Source organism: Coregonus clupeaformis, chromosome 16 (assembly GCF_020615455.1).
Source record: "Coregonus clupeaformis isolate EN_2021a chromosome 16, ASM2061545v1, whole genome shotgun sequence".
Lineage (NCBI taxonomy): Eukaryota > Metazoa > Chordata > Actinopteri > Salmoniformes > Salmonidae > Coregonus > Coregonus clupeaformis.
In genome coordinates, this window is record NC_059207.1 from 670429 (window position 1) to 687715 (window position 17287).

The 17287-nt window shown below is 47.1% G+C and overlaps 1 protein-coding gene across 5 annotated transcripts; it reads left to right on the forward strand.

Annotated features, from left to right (window-relative positions):
• The first annotated feature begins 75 nt into the window (after positions 1 to 75).
• Positions 76 to 16752, forward strand: LOC121559440 (probable ribonuclease ZC3H12C). Of its 5 annotated transcripts, none has more exons than XM_041872668.2 (6): positions 76 to 167; positions 11345 to 12224; positions 12382 to 12521; positions 12635 to 12869; positions 13287 to 13393; positions 13630 to 16752. In XM_041872668.2, exons 2-6 carry the CDS (start codon positions 11443 to 11445, stop codon positions 15075 to 15077), a joined length of 2712 nt encoding a protein of 903 aa, XP_041728602.2. In that variant the 5' UTR covers positions 76 to 167; positions 11345 to 11442; the 3' UTR covers positions 15078 to 16752. The 5 variants fall into 5 exon arrangements, with proteins under 5 accessions (XP_041728602.2, XP_041728600.2, XP_041728603.2 ...); XM_041872666.2 differs by lacking the exon at positions 76 to 167 and adding an exon at positions 191 to 567; XM_041872669.2 differs by lacking the exon at positions 76 to 167 and adding an exon at positions 592 to 994.
• The last annotated feature ends 535 nt before the right edge of the window (positions 16753 to 17287 follow it).

A 17287-nucleotide genomic window follows, 5' to 3' on the forward strand; every position in this document is an offset into this window, starting at 1 on the left:
AATTTATTTTCAAGTGAAGACTCCTTGTACTTCTGTCAGCTCACCACAAGATGACCCTGTTCCACGCACTGCTCCCAGCTCAAGCCTGTCTGCTCTAGCTTCCTCCCAGACAACTCGAGCCGGATGTTTATGTCAAGCATCAGCAGCTGAACTGCATCATGACAAAGGTTTGTTTCATGATAAGAAATGTTCCAAGTTTGGGCCACATATACAAGTGCCATAAAGTTGACTAGACGTTTGTATGTAGCTAGCTTGGACGATGTTACTGGTGGTTCTGACTGTATCATGATTTTGGTATGAGTTGCACGTCGAACTTCAAAAGGAATCAGCATTGCTGCAGGCAGTCTGTCATCCTGTCAATGCTAGCTAACTAGTTAGGTAACGTTAACCTACAAACGTTATCATTTTGTAGCTGTCAATTATTAGTAATTTTAGTTAGCCAACTTTGTGTCGAATGCCACGCCCAACAGCTGTTGTCACTGTAGACTAGAGCATCAGAGGAGCATGTAAGGACCACCAAATAAGTGCTGCTGATTCTAATGTAGCTAACTTAGCTACCTACCACTGGTGAGTGAATTTCTTGTGCATTTTAAATAAGACATTTAGCGAGCTTGATCAAAACAGGCTCCGTGTGTTACCCAGGCCAGCCTGCACGTGTCCCACTGTCTCATCTTGTCCATTCAGCTGTAAGAGAGAGGGCCCCTGCATCCCAGACATGAGCATGGAGGCCTCATCAAATATTTGATGTTTTTAACAGAAGCCGCCAAGCCACCATTCACAATGGGGCAGGCTGACGGGGGAGTTGTCAGGCCTGGGCAATGGGTTTGCTTGGCCCAACAGCTGGCCCCGTCCCATGAGGGTCTCTCCCTTTCTCCTGCCTGCCTCCAGGTCCTCACCCTGGCCCCATGGACCACAACACTCCTGCTGCTGCTCCTCACCGACCTGGCCCTCTCTGCCAAGGCTGAAGGAAGCCTGTCAATAGCAGCTGTTACTGGTCAGTGGTCAAAAGTCATTAAAGGGACAAAATGATTAAACCTGTTATTAGGGCAAAATAATTTTCTAAACATTTCCTGAACTTTCCTCCTGTTTTGTGACAGTGTATGTTGACTGAGATGGCTGGAGGTCAGTGGTGACGTGGCCCTTGTATCTTAAAGGCCAGCGGGGTCAAATATAAGGTCAGAGAGAGCACAGTGGCCATAGAAATCCTATTAAATTACTATCCTAATTCTATGACAGTGGCCATAGAGATCCTATTAAATGACTTCTAATTCCTAATTCTATGACAGTGGCCATAGAGATCCTATTAAATGACTATTCTAATTCCTAATTCTATGACAGTGGCCATTCTGCTCCCTTTGACACTGGTAGCGCAGGGTCTTCTAGTGAAAGTGTCCCCCACACTCTACTTCACTACTTGCTTTTTTAACCGTCATTTGCATAGTTCAGGCCTATTGTGCTAGGCCTATTCCTGATTGAAAAAACAATTGAAACCAAATCTTTGTCTAACCTTTGAAACTGTGTGGTGTTTGGAATGCTGTGTTGAAGACCTGCTGGCATTTTGAGGAATGCCAGCAATTTGTGGCTGTTTGAGAATGCAAATTGGGGTATAGGTGGTCCCAGCAGTTGTCGCTAAGACACCTGTTTACTTTAAGCCCAGTGGGCAGAGGGTCTGTAAGCCACTGTAACAGAGAGTGGCTGATGGTCAATGGGCTTCTGTGTTATTAGACTATGTTATACAGTATGCTGGTGGACCTCCAGCAGTTGTCGCTAAGACACCTGTTTAGTTTAAGCCCGGGGGTAGATGGTCTCTAAGCCACTGTAACTGAGAGTGGCTGGCAGCTGACAGTCAATGGGCTACTGCAGGGTTCCCCAATTGGCGGACCGCGGGCTGAATTTGATCGTATACAAATGTAAGCAAGGTTTGAAATGATTACGTTTTAGCCTAACATTATATCTGTTTGGACTTCTTGTGGTCAATTTGCAGTCTACAAATTATTTGTAATTAAGTTCTGGCCCCCCGACCATCCGCTCAAGAAAAAAATGGCCCACGGCTGAATCTAGTTGAAGATCCCTGGTCTACTGTGTTATTAGACTATGTTATACAGTACCATGGGTCAGCCTTACTATTTTGCCTCCAGCCCTCAAGCAGCTGCCCAGGCAACTCTGCTCTCCTCAGCTGCTGTGGTTCTATTACACAGCCAAGGTAATACTGAAAGTGCTAAAACACAACTCTGGTATGCTCACAGTCCCAACAGTGATTTATGTGAGTGTCTGATAAACAAGTCACAGTTGGGAGCATTTTACTTTTGTTTATAAAAAAAGTTCTGTCCAGCGCCACCAACTCCATTTAAACTAGCCTTTGTTTTCTCTTGCCTAAATACATGCAGTGTTTATCCCAACTGAAAGTTTAGGAACTAAACTCATTATTTGTGCTTCCAAGTAATTCCCTTAAAGTGTGACGCCCGCAACAATAAAGAGATCCCCCTTTTCATACTTATTTAGGCATAAAGCTTTTGATGTGTGTCCCCCGGCCGACTCTACATGCACATCCTATCCCCTTTCACCCCACTGCGACTCTCTCCTCTCCTCTTGCATTCTCTGTAAGGACATGCAGTGCTTTTAACATGATTTACCTCAATAGAAGTGTGTAACCCTGACCCTCACCCCAAGCCAAAAACAAAGGGGTTAGAGTGGCTGCAGTTCCCCAGCTAGCCAGGTGTTCCTCACTCCAGGCCTGTGTTCTAGTAGCGCTGGCCTCATGTTGCAGCTGCCTGCATGGCTCCCTTTGTTTGCCTCTATTATTGACCATGCACCCCCTCGTTGATTCATTAGTCACACAGGGGAAGACCCTTTCAGAGTGACGGGCTGTGTGTGTGTGTGTGTGTGTGTGTGTGTGTGTGTGTGTGTGTGTATATATATGTGTGTGTCTCTGTGTACGCGTGCCTTGAGGAGACTGGGTTCATATGCATCTGCCCGCCTGCGTTTGTGTGTCTCATTGTGAGGTCACTGCACTCCCATTGGTGGAGCCAGGCAGCCAGTGTCTAACCGAGGAATGGTCGACATTGTAGCTCCATCTGTTGAGCAACTCATTGTTCAACCTGCCTGGCTGGCTTGGAAAAAACAGTGCCTTATGGTAAACACACTATCCTTGGATTTTGGGTTTGAAGAGTAGGAAGCGTGTGGAATGTGAAATACTACATGTTTTGCTCACATCTGTTGAGAGCAGGGATCTATGAACTTCTGAAGGCTTTCTCTAATGCTGGAATGAACCAAGTTATTTCCTTAAGGACATTTAACTAAGGAGGTTTGCTTTGTTTGGCCGTTGGATGTTCTCCTGAGGTTAGGGGTAAGTGGAGATATTAAGCCTAACTATTTAGGCTAGCCTTCCCATCAAACCATGTTGTCTGTTTCAATGCATAATTTCAATAGGCTTATGTCAAATGTCTTCTGACAGATCTATAACAGTCTGAAGAAAACAAGTTGCCATGAGCATTTGTAATGACATGGAATATGTTCGTATTTAGCTGTACCCAATTAGGCCTTCATGTGTTATTTTTCCTTGGAATGTGTGGTGATTTATGTTTGATCAAGGGCACGTCTCTTCACCAGTGGAGTGGTCACCTTTGAACACATTGTCTCACCGCACCTGTGTGACAGGTTTCTCTTTCTCACAGGGCTTTGGGGCAATGCCTTTTCACAGCCTCTTTAAGGGACTTTTAGCACGAGAGGATGTATGTTATAAGACACTGACTGTGCACACTTTTGTTTCACCGTTTAGTTTATTCTAGTTTTGTGAAAAATAAAAATCATGAGGAGGTTATGCTACACTTCATACTGAAAATGATAATCTATTAGGATAGTCTGAATTTGACCTAGATACAGTGCCTTCAGACAGTATTCATACTCCTTGACTTATTCCAAATGTTGTTGTTACAGCCTGAATTCAAAATGGATTAAATATACAAAAAAAATCTCACCCATCTACACACGATATCCCATAATGACAAAGTGAAAGCACGTTTTTAGAAAAGTTTACACATTTATTGAAAATGAAATAAAGAGATCTCATTTACAGAAGTATTAACACCCCTGAGTCAATATTTTGTAGAAGCACCTTTGGCAGTGATTACAGCTGTGAGGCTTCTTTCTTTTCACTCAGCCAATTAGGCCAATTTTTTATTTTTTTATTTTATTTCACCTTTATTTAACCAGGTAAGCCAGTTGAGAACAGGTTCTCATTTACAACTGCGACCTGGCCAAGATAAAGCAAAGCAGTGCAATAAAAACAACACAGAGTTACATATGGGGTAAAAAACATAAAGTCAAAAATACAACAGAAAATATATATACAGTGTGTGCAAATGTAGCAAGTTATGGAGGTAAGGCAATAAATAGGCTATAGTGCAGAATAATTACAATAGTATTAACACTGGAATGCTAGATGTGCAAGAGATTATGTGCAAATAGAGATACTGGGGTGCAAAAGAGCAAAATAAATAACAATATAGGGATGAGGTAGTTGGGTGGGCTAATTTCAGATGGGCTGTGTACAGGTGCAGTGATCGGTAAGGTGCTCTGACAACTGATGCTTAAAGTTATTGAGGGAGATAAGAGTCTCCAGCTTCAGAGATTTTTGCAATTCGTTCCAGTCATTGGCAGCAGAGAACTGGAAGGAATGGCGGCCAAAGGAGGTGTTGGCTTTGGGAATGACCAGTGAGATATACCTGCTGGAGCGCAGACTACGGGTGGGTGCTGCTATGGTGACCAATGAGCTAAGATAAGGCGGGATTTGCCTAGCAGTGATTTATAGATGGCCTGGAGCCAGTGGGTTTGACGACGAACATGTAGTGAGGACCAGCCAACAAGAGCGTACAGGTCACAGTGGTGGGTAGTGTATGGGGCTTTGGAGACAAAACGGATGGCACTGTGATAGACTACATCCAATTTGCTGAGTAGAGTGTTGGAGGCTATTTTGTAAATGACATCACCGAAGTCAAGGATCGGTAGGATAGTCAGTTTTACAAGGGCATGTTTGGCAGCATGAGTGAAGGAGGCTTTGTTGCGAAATAGGAAGCCGATTCTAGATTTAACTTTGGATTGGAGATTCTTTATGTGCGTCTGGAAGTTGAGTTTACAGTCTAACCAGACACCTAGGTATTTGTAGTTGTCCACATACTCTAGGTCAGACCCGTTGAGAGTGGTGATTCTAGTCGGGTGGGCGGGTGCCAGCAGCGTTCGATTGAAAAGCATGCATTTAGTTTTACTAGTGTTTAAGAGCAGTTGGAGGCTACGGAAGGAGTGTTGTATGGCGTTGAAGCTCGTTTGGAGGTTTGTTAACACAGTGTCCAATGAAGGGCCAGATGTATACAAAATGGTGTCGTCTGCGTAGAGGTGGATCTGAGAGTCACCAGCAGCAAGAGCGACATCATTGATATACACGGAGAAAAGTGTCGGCCCAAGAATTGAACCCTGTGGCACCCCCATAGAGACAGCCATAGGTCCAGACAACAGGCCCTCCGATTTGACACACTGAACTCTATCTGAGAAGTAGTTGGTGAACCAGGCGAGGCAGTCATTTGAGAAACCAAGGCTATTTAGTCTGCCAATAAGAATGCGGTGGTTTACAGAGTCGAAAGCCTTGGCCAGGTCGATGAAGACGGCTGCACAGTACTGTCTATTATCAATCGCGGTTATAATATCGTTTAGGACCTTGAGCGTGGCTGAAGTGCACCCGTGACCAGCTCGGAAACCGGATTGCATAGCGGAGAAGGTACGGTGGTATTCGAAATGTTTGGTGATCTGTTTGTTAACTTGGCTTTCAAATACTTTTGAAAGGCAGGGCAGGATGGATATAGGTCTGTAGCAGTTTGGATCTAGAGTGTCACCCCCTTTGAAGAGGGGGATGACCGCGGCAGCTTTCCAATCTCTGGGGATCTCAGACGTTATGAAAGAGAGGTTGAACAGACTAGTAATAGGGGTTGCGACAATTTCGGCGGCTAGTTTTAGAAAGAAAGGGTCCAGATTGTCTAGCCCAGCTGATTTGTAGGGGGTCCAGATTTTGCAGCGCTTTCAAAACATCAGCTGTCTGAATTTGTGTGAAGGAGAAGCGGGGGGGCATGGGCAAGTTGCAGCAGAGGGTGCGGAGTTGGTGGCCGGGTTAGTGGTAGCCAGATGGAAAGCATGGCCAGCTGTAGCAAAATGCTTGTTGAAATTCTCGATTATTGTAGATTTATCGGTGGTGATAGTGTTTCCTAGCCTCAGTGCAGTGGGCAGCTGGGAGGAAGTGCTCTTATTCTCCATGGACTTTACAGTGTCCCAAAACTTTTTGGAGTTAGTGCTACAGGATGCAAATTTCTGTTTGAAAAAGTTAGCCTTTGCTTTCCTGACAGCTTGTGTATATTGGTTCCTAACTTCCCTGAAAAGTTGCATATCGCGGGGGCTATTTGATGCTAATGCTGTACGCCACAGGATGTTTTTGTGCTGGTCAAGGGCAGTCAAGTCTGAGGAGAACCAGGGGCTATATCGGTTCTTAGTTCTGTATTTTTTGAATGGGGCATGTTTATTTAAGATTGAGAGGAAATTACTTTTAAGGAACAACCAGGCATCCTCTACTGACGGAATGAGATCTATAGCCATCCAGGATACCTGGGCCAGGTCAATTAGGAAGGTCTGCTCGCTAAAGTGTTTTAGGGAGCGTTTGACAGTGATGAGGGGTGGTCGTTTGACCGCGGACCCGTTACGGACGCAGGCAATAAGGCAGTGATCGCTGAGATCCTGGTTGAAGACAGCTGAGGTGTATTTAGAGGGTATGTTAGTCAGGATGATATCTATGAGGGTACCCATGTTTACAGATTTAGGGTTGTACCTGGTAGGTTCGTTGATAATTTGCGTGAGGTTGAGGGCATCTAGCTTGGATTGTAGGATGGCTGGGGTATTAAGCATATCCCAATTTAGGTCACCAAGCAGTACAAACTCTGAGGATAAATGGGGGGCAATCAATTCACATATGGTGTCCAGGGCACAGCTGGGGGGCTGAGGGGGTCTGTAGCAAGCGGCAACAGTGAGAGACTTATTTCTGGAAAGGTGGATTTTTAGAAGTAGAAGCTCAAACTGTTTGGGCACAGACCTGGATAGTATGATAGAGCTCTGCAGGCTATCTCTACAGTAGATTGCAACTCCACCCCCTTTGGCAGTTCTATCTAGACGGAAAATGTTATAGTTGGGGATGGAAATTTCAGAATTTTTGGTGGCCTTCCTGAGCCAGGATTCAGACACTGCTAGAACATCAGGGTTGGCAGAGTGTGCTAACGCAGTGAATAACTCAAACTTAGGAAGTAGACTTCTGATATTTATGTGCAAGAAACCAAGACTTTTGCGATTACAGAAGTCATCAAATGATAGCGCCTGGGGAGTAGGAGTGATACTGAGGGCTGCAGGGCCTGGGTTAGCCTCTACATCACCAGAGGAACAGAGGAGGACTAGAATAAGGATACGGCTAAAGGCTTTAAGAACTGGTCTTCTAGTGCGTTGGGTACATAGAATAAAGGGGGCAGATTTCCGGGTGTTATAGAAAAGATTCAGGGCATTATGTACAGACAAGGATATGGAAGGATACGAGTAAAGTGGAGGTAAACCTAAGCGTTGGGTAACAATGAAAGAGATAGCATCGCTGGAGGCATCAATTGAGTCGGTCTCCGCGTGTATAGGGGGAGGGTCAAAGGAGCTATCTAAGGCAGGTTTAGCTAGGCTGGGGGGTCTACAGTGATATAGTACAATTAGAAATAACCGAAACAACAATAAACGAACCATGTTTGGGCTGAGGCTAAACATAAACAGGATGTAGTACCGTAAAAAAGGAACAGTCCAGCAGACATCAGCTGTATAGCTGAGTTATCATAAGGTCCGGTGGTAAAGCACAAGTGAGTAAGAGGCCACGGCTAGCGTGTGCTAGCGGGCCGGGGCTAGCAGATGGATGGAATCTTCGTGGTTAACGTCGTAACCACATCAGACGATTTCGTCAGCAGACCAGTCGTGTAGGTTATTGTGGAGTACAGTTGTTTGCTCTTACTTTCGCTGAGGAGAATAATCTCTCCGAAGGTGAATGAGAATCAAACTAAGCTTCATGTCTACGGTTTAGGCCTAGTTCTAAATTCTAAGAGACTATTGGAGACTTGGCCAGTTTGATAATAGTTTGGTTTTAAAATTCAGGTAAATTATTTGTTTATTGCTCTGCTTCAAAATACCTTTTGGACGAGCATGACTGGAAAAACTGGCCCACTGAGATGAAGGATACTAGAAACATTCTTACTGGCTGGGTGGTGGAGTATGAGTGATGTGTTGCTGATGAGATGGGGAAGGGACATGTTGTGATTTTTTTAGGATGAAGAAGAGAAGGTTCTCCCTTTTAGTGTCACGTGACTCTGTCTGGCGGGGTGGAAGCAGCGGGCTCCATTGAGTGTGCTACGCGGAGCGGGAGAGAGAGAGAGGGAGAGAGGGAGAGAGAGAGGGAGGACCAGAAGTTGCTCTCTTTCCCCTGTGGTTCCAGAAGACATCTGTTGCCCTGGCTAATGGCAGCAAAGCCTTCCGCCCCCTCCATCCCTCCCAGACAGTGCTGAACTAGTCTAACCCTTCCTTTTCTTTGGAAATAATTCAACTCTGCAGACAGCAGCCCCCCCCCCTTCCCCACCAACACCAGAACCAAGGAGGGAACACCCAGACCCCCCCCGTCCCACACACCGCTGTCCTCCCAGCCCAAAGCCCTGTGTTACATATTCATTAGCCTACTGCTTCAGTGCTTTAATCAATGAATGCACCGCCAATACTAGGATGGGGGACTCTGGACTGTTGGGCTGATGTTTGAAAGATGCCATATCGAATCAAACGGCAGTTGAGCCTGGCGGCTGTCGAACAAGGCATGACATCATAGGCCACACAGTTTGATAGTTATGCAAATGAGCTACATTATTCAGAGGAAAAGGTTGTAGGCTACATGACATAACGTTTCTGTAATGGCGTTTTGGTTTTTAGCCGACATTGTATTATCTGCATGTCTGAAGCAGCTTCTGCAAGCCTCTGGGGTGATGAAGAGAGAGAGACACTGAAAGCCTCTCTCCCTGCTCTATTTGTGGCCAAAGTCTTTTTCAAATCTCTGCCATCCATCTCTCTCCTTAACAGGTAGCTAGGTCATCATGAGTCCTTGGGAGAACATACGGTGAGAGATGCTAAGCTAAGGCATCCTCCACTGCATGTTCTGCATCCCATCAGGAGGACTGTTACTCACCCAGGCCTGCTTAGAGAGGCTCGTCACCTAGACAACACAACCCAGTCTCCTCCTGTGTGTGCGGCTGTGTACAGGCGGCCGGGCGCTCAGAGCACCAACCCAACAACGGCTGCAGCGGAGGTGATCCAGAGTGCAACTGGCAGTTGCATTGTTGGGGACCGTCAGTCAGACACCCCTCTTCCCCGGGTCTTCCTTTGTGCACAAAGGACTAAATTATTCCAGCTCTGGCTCTGTCTTGGCATTTTTTAAGGGACATTCTTTAAACCGCTGCAGCCTAGCAACCCTGGGCCATGTTGCTAAACGGCTCTCTTTCATACAATGCGCACACTCCTGCCACTCTCCCATCCTCCCACCCCACCATGACACCTTTAAAGGGATGTTACATTTTAGCAGACATTAAAACATTTGGATTAGGTTTTAGGCTAACCTTTAAAAGGCTACAGGCTGCAGACTCAACAGGTGTATCTGCTAACGTGATGATGTGGCGCAGTGGTCTAAGGCACTGCATCGCAGTGCTAACTGTGCCACTAGATCCTGGTTCGTATCCAGGTTCTGTCGCAGCCGGCCGCGACCGGGAGACTCATGGGCGGCGCACAATTGGCCCAGCGTCGTCCAGGGTAGGGGAGGGAATGGCGGGCAGGGATGTAGCTCAGTTGATAGAGCATGGCGTTTGCAACGCCAGGGTTGTGGGTTTGATTCCCACGGGGGGCCAGTATAAAAAAATATGTATTCACTAACTGTAAGTCGCTCTGGATAAGAGCGTCTGCTAAATGACTAAAATGTAAAAAAATGTAAATGTAATGCCCGGTAACCACATTGTTGCACAGTTATTACTAAATGATGATAATGTAGGCAATATACTGAGTGTTATTTCTTGTGATATTATAATATGCTGTTGTTAATGTGCCCATCAGGGTTGGGGTCTTGAAATCCATTTCAGTTCACTCACAATACAAGAGATCTTTTGAAACCCCTGTTCAAGAATTTAAAATAGCAGTTTATTTTAAGTGAGGATTTTTCCATTGAATTGGTATTTCAATGCTGAATGACTCCTGAAATGACTGGACTGAAATGGAATTGACCCCAAGTACCATGGTGCCTTATCTTCGAGGAACAGACCTAATATTATTTCCTCATTGCAACTTGCAAGTGATCCAATTCTGCCACCCTATTGGTTACCATTGAGGCCTGAGTGTCTCTATTGATTTACTTCATGTCCCTTTTGTGTTCAAACGAGTGACTCTTCCCCAGGGGAGGGACCATATGCTCCTGAAGCACGGGGGGAGTCAGGCCTTAGCCCAACACGTAACGGCTATGTGTGTTTAAACAGAGCATCCTCTGTTCCCCCTGAGATAGATGTGTTGTGACGTGTGCTGGGTGGGAGGCGGCATGCCTTGGCTGGCCCCTCTAAATGAGCGGGAACTCCTTAATTTGGACAGGGCCCCCCCCAGGAAAGCACCCCTCTTTGTCTCAGCCAATCTGTGCCCTGCTGGGGATCTTGGCTCAGGTCAGCTAGTCACATCCAACACAACCAAATTAGGTTCAGTGTTTGAGTAGCCTAGACATGGCCTTATTTTACTATGATAACATACAATACTTCCCATATGTTTCCTAAGACAGCAGTCTGTCGCAGAGCATATGTTAAGTCCTGTATTTATTGCAGTACAATTTGTCCAAAAGTGTCAAATATTGATTTATGAAGAATCATTAGTTTGATATATTCAATTATTCTCTCTCTCTCTCGTGACGCTCACAGCTCCGTCTACCTATCCTCACTAAAGCCAAGAAATGAATCGCCCAGGTGTTGATAGAGTCAAGCCTGTTGAAGTTTCTCATTAGTTTAGTGACACCAGAGGTGTGTATGAGATGTATGTCTCGTGAGATTCTAACTTTAACCAGACATTTTATGAGCATGGATTCCCTCCTATTGTTTTTCAAGTCAAGCCTTGTCTAATGGAACTCAAAACTAGTCTTTTGGCTTTACGCACTGAAATACTCTTCCAATCCTTTTGAACCATCCATTTAACTCGCTCTTTTACCTCTTTCTCTGTCTCTCTCTCTCAGGCACTCATGACGTGGACACGGTAAGACGGGGGTAGACGTGGTGGGAGTGGTCCTCCGGGTCAGGCCTCAGCCCAGAGCTGGATGTTTGTGACAGATTAATGGGCCTGAAGGACCATCCGGAGGAGGATGGAGCAGGCCGCATCCTTGACCTGGGGCTAGATTTAGAGTACCTCCACATCGAAGGCTCCAACAGCAGGCAGGCTGGCTCTGACACAGGGCCCAGTATGGAGCGGGGAGAGGAGGAGGAAGAGGCCTGCGATAGAAGCAGCAATAGCAGCTTGTCCACGCCTGGGGGGAAGGAGGGGGAGGTGGTGGGGGAGGAGAGCGCTGGGTCCGACAGTGAGCCGGAGCCAGGCCGAAACAGCACCGGTTCTAACCCGGCTGGAGGAGTGTCCATTTCTGAGTCAGATGGAGGTGTGCTTGTTCCCAACACCACCAAACCCCACCAGCCACTGTGCAGGACTCCCTGTGTGGACCTGGGGTCCGAGGGGCCTCCGGAACCTCTGTCGGGGGAGCCTTCACCCGGGGAAGCCCTGAGGGAGTACCAGTCCAAGCTGGAGTTTGCCCTGAAGCTGGGCTACACCGAGGAGCTTGTGCGGCTGGTGCTGGCCAAGCTGGGGCCGTACACGCTCATCAACGACATACTGGGAGAGCTGGTCAAACTGGGCAGTAAGGCCGAGACGAACCAACAGCTGACTGGGTCCACGGCTTCACAGCCCGCCTCCTCGTCCTCCTGCTCCTCATCTTCCTCCTCTTCTACCTGTGGGTATGTGGAGGCGCAGCAGGGGAGGTCAGACTCCCCCTATCAGACAGACCTCCTCCTGGGGGACAAGGACAACCTGCGGCCCATCGTCCTGGACGGTAGCAACGTAGCAATGAGGTGCGGGTCTATGAACCATACTTCTTGATTACAGAAAACACACAATGCCTATTTCCTCCATTGTAGCCCGTTGCTTGTGTAACTGTTGTCAAAGTCACCTACATATTGTTGATATGATGTTAGAACTTGTAAGGAAGTTAACATCTGTCTCTTGTAGCCACGGCAATAAGGAGGTGTTCTCCTGCTACGGCATCCAGCTGGCTGTTGATTGGTTCCTGGAGCGAGGTCACCGTGACATCACTGTGTTTGTGCCCTCCTGGAAGAAAGAGCAGTCCCGCCCTGACGCCCTCATCACAGGTAAACACACAGAAACACACACACCTGAGAGTTCACCTACATATGTCAGATGGGCCTCAGTGCTCACTGGATTACACGTTTCTCCAATTCTCTCTCTCTCTCGCTCTCTCTAGACCAGGATATCTTACGTCGTCTGGAGAAGGACAAGATCTTGGTGTTCACGCCATCTCGTCGTGTCCAGGGTCGCCGGGTGGTCTGCTATGATGACCGCTTCATCGTCAAGCTGGCCTACGAGTCCGACGGCATCATCGTCTCCAACGACAACTACCGCGACCTGGCCAGTGAGAAGCCAGAGTGGAAGAAGTTAATTGACGAGCGGCTGCTCATGTACTCGTTCGTCAACGACAAGTAAGGAAGGAGTGATACGGCTCCGGCTTAGTGTTCATCTTCTTTAGCCTAGAAGTGGTCTGATGCTCATTATGCTAATACTTGGCTGTATAGGATTAAATATGTTAATATGTTAATAATCTCTCTCTACCCCTCCCTCCCTCTCTCTCTCGCTCTCTTTCCTCCCCTCCCTCTCTCCCCCTCCCTCCCTCCCTCCCTCCCTCCCTCCCTCCCTCCCTCCCTCCCTCCCTCCCTTCCCTTCCTCCCTCTCTCCTCCCCTCCCTCCCTCTCTCTCCTCCCCTCCCTCCCTCTCTCCTCACCTCCCTTTCCTCCCTCACTCCTCACCTCCCTTCCCTCCCTCCCTCACTCTCCTCCCCTCCCTTACTCTCCTCCCCTCCCTTCCCTCCCTCACTCACTCTCTCCTCCCCTCCCTCCCAGGTTCATGCCACCTGATGACCCTCTAGGTCGTCATGGTCCCAGTCTGGAGAACTTCCTGAGGAAACGTCCCATCATGCCAGAGCACAGGAAGCAGCCCTGTCCTTACGGTGGGCCCCTCCATTATTATGAACTCTTTAGTATGTTTTTACTTGAACTTGTTTATGTTCATGATGAAGTGCTCACAGTGTTATAATGTGAATTAATCATTTCTTATTCAGCTGGATGAATTCCAGCTACCGGTGCTGAATATGCATTGGTTTGCTACTTTATAAGTTAACCACTGCCACATCATCACTAGCCTGTGTGCTAACCAGTACCCTATCCTTTCTCCCCCTTTCTTTAGGCAAGAAGTGCACTTACGGCCACAAGTGTAAGTACTACCACCCGGAGAGGAGTGCCCAGTGCCAGCGCTCGGTGGCAGACGAGCTGCGTGCCAGCGCCAAGACCTCTGACACCTCTACTAGTACCAAGGGCCAGGGTTGCGAGGCCGGGCTGGTGAAGAGCCACAGCGAGCCCAATAATGTAGCGGTGGGCACCAAGAGAGGTTCTGCCCCCAGCATTCGGGCACTGTCCTACGGCGAGGCAGAGGACAAGCTGAGACATGCTGAGAAATGCAAGAACAGCCTCAGTAGTAGTAATGGGAGTAGTTGTTGTAGTGGGGATGTTACTCTGTCTCCTGCCCCTGGAGGACCCCCCTCCTCTGCCCTCAGCTACCCCCAGGACCAGCCACCGACCCTGGGCAGGGACACACCCCACATAACCCTGCCGGCCCCCCACCCCCACCCTGACCCCTACTCCTCCAGCTGTGACCCTCCAGATCTCAGCTACTACTCAGTGACGCCGGCCCACTCCGGCCTGGCAGCACGGAGGAGTCCGGAATGCCGCTTCCCGCTGGACACAGACCTGCGTCTGCTGGGCTCATCAGACTGTGGCAGCAGCAGCTGTGACTCGTACAGAGAGAGAGCCTCCTGTCTGTGCTGCCCAGACCCCCAGCTGGACAAATACATCCACCATCAGCATCATCAATACTATCAACACCATCATCATCAACACAACCGCCTGTACTCTCAACACTCTGCCCCCCTGCTCGAGCCACACCACCCCCACCCCTCCCACTACGCCCACACACACACCCCCACCTCTGCCCTCCATGGCTATCACCAGAGCCTGGCACGGGGGCACAGCTTCCCCCACGACGAGCCCCCTGTCCCCCACCTGTACCCCGTCCCCCCTCCCCTCCAGCACCAGGCCGTAGGCGCCCGCTCCAGCTGCCCTGGAGACTACCCCTCTGTGTCCCAGTCCGGCCCCTACCCTCCTGGCTCCCCTCTGGGCCGCTGCCTGGCCAACACGCGGCTGGAGACGCTGTCAGACTCCCGGCTGTACGAACGCTCCCCGCTGCCCCCCAGGAAAGCCTTCTCCTGGGATCTCTACTGCAGCCAACCCCCTCAGCCCTGCTATGAGACCTACCAGAGTCTACCAGAGAGCCACGATGTAGGCTGGGGACAGACTACACAGTCTTACCACCCACTCTACCCCCCTCACTCCTCTCAGCCCCCTCACCAATCCCATGCCCCTCAGCCATCCCACCCATCCATGCCCCCCCACCACACGCACCAGGAGCCCCCCGCCCTGAGCCGCTACGGGGAGGTGCGGGAGAAGGTCTACCTCAACCTGTGTAACATCTTCCCCTCTGAGCTGGTGGGCCGGGTTATGGGGAGGAACCCCCATGTGACAGACGCCCAGCAGCTAGCTGCCGCCATCCTGGCTGAGAAGTCCCAGTCCGGCTACTGAGTCCAGCTAGCCTACTACTCTGTCTCCCTATTCATGACAACAGTTAGTTGTAGTTTTGACAGTATAAGGGTTTGAATTTGTTTGACTGTAGAGTTGTTTGTGGATCATTTAGTGTTAATCATGTGCAGGTGAGGATATGCATTGATTCACAAAGCACTTTTTCTCCGCTGTTTATCAAATCTGAAACATTTTAAAAATCACTTTGGATCTAATTATATGCCTAATCTTACTTCTATGCTACATTTTCTACTCCATTTGTAATCATTCACCCCCAAATTGATGACAATTTATCAACAGAATCTTGGTTGTTGGGGATATGCAAAATGAGTATATCCTCTGTGTTCAATTGGGCATCAACTTTAAAATCCTCTCTTTTTTAGTGCTGTGTGTTCTGTTTGTGCCTGTTGTTGTTGTTGTTGTTGTGATAATAGGTGGCTGAGTTAGTCTTCTCAGTTGAGAGAATGTCCGTAAGTATCTTGCCGTAGTTGTAGAGACGGGCACATTCGTCGACCTTGTCTTGTTGTGTACCTTCGTTTTAGTAAGGGACGTCTCTGGCCCCTCGTTTTGGGTCCAAGCTTGCAGCTGCTACAGACACACTAGACTCAAGCTCAAATCCCAAGTAAATTCCCTTTGGTTGTTTTCCCTGAAGACCTATGGAAAGGGCTCAGAGCGCTTAGCTTGATGTATACAATCTGTTACAGTTACCGGCACAATCCATGGTAGACAGAGAAAGCCTTTCTCTTTTGATACAAATTGTATCATTAATTTAGGATTATATACCTGTACATATATACGTAGGTGTGTAATCGATTTATGTAAAGCTGTTTATGTATAGCTGGTGAATTTTGAACTATAATACTGAATGAGAAATTCTGGACGTCATTTGATTATGATTTTAGACACCTCTTTCGTGAGGTATTCTGACTTTTTGGGGATGGAGAATAGCCTAGACTGGGTTGAACCCAAGTGGCCAGCTAGGTGAAATTAAATGGGTAAAATGCTGCCTGAAATATGCAGTGGGTCGGTTAAAACGAAGAACCTTCTCTCTGGCACTGTGTGTCAGTGTGGCCCCGGACGTGGGCAAAACGTAATGCCTCTACACGGCATTGTGCTTATGACACATCAAATACTCTGAACCATGTTCAGCAAACTGTAATGCATGTTTTGGTAACACTATTTTAATAGTCCATAATAAAACATTTAAGGCATTTATAAAGTGTGTTCACCATTTATTAATTATGACTCCCACATTTATAACCCATTTACTAAACATGAGTTGTCTTTTTGCAGTCCCTAATCTAAAGTGAGCGCTATTTATACTTTATAAATGTTTAGAGTGACCAGTGTAAAGATGGGTATGACATTGGTACATTCCAGCAGTACCTGGTAAAATAATAAGATATTTAAGGAAATATATACATTTGTGAATAAACTATGATTAATAAAAAATGAGTGTACTGTTTATAAATGCCTTATAAATGGTTTATAAATAAATTATAGTTTATTATGGACCCTTAAAATAAAGTTACCCATGTTTTCTTTGTGTTCTCTTTAAATGTTCTTGTGTCTCTTCAATTTTATTGTAACATATTTTCTTTGAGCTTGATTTATCAGTTCTGTTGTATCATATTAGCTTAACAACTCCGTGCCTAACAAATATAGTATTGGCTTTGTTTTGGTTTGTATTCTTCATTAACAATTGGTTGTCATTGTGTCCTTGTTTTGTTGGAAATGCATACAGTCTTGTAGTCAGATGTGATGAGTAGTCCTACACTATGACGCAAATAATCAATCATTGTAACTCTAATTTCCATAACACCCGACAGAGAATTTCATGTTGTACTTAGGCAGAATAACATTTACTCTATTACAGATTGGAGTTTTCCTTTGATCTAATTCTGAGGGCAGAAACAAATGTGATTGGTTAAGTTTAGGGTTAAAAAACCAAACACACACCAGGTTTTAAACCTCTGGCATCATCAAGATTAGAACCTGTGACCTTCTGGTCCCTAGCTCACTGCACCAAAAGGGGGTAGGGTACCACTCTTGTTTTTTCACATATTTAAAGCTGTTCAGTCAGTCATTTAGACTGTTAGATTATAAATATGATTAGTTATAAGTATGTTGGAAAACAAAAGTCTCATTGGTATTCGAACTAGCAACCCTACGTGTCACGCCCTTTAACCACCCACCCATAAGACCTTTTTTTA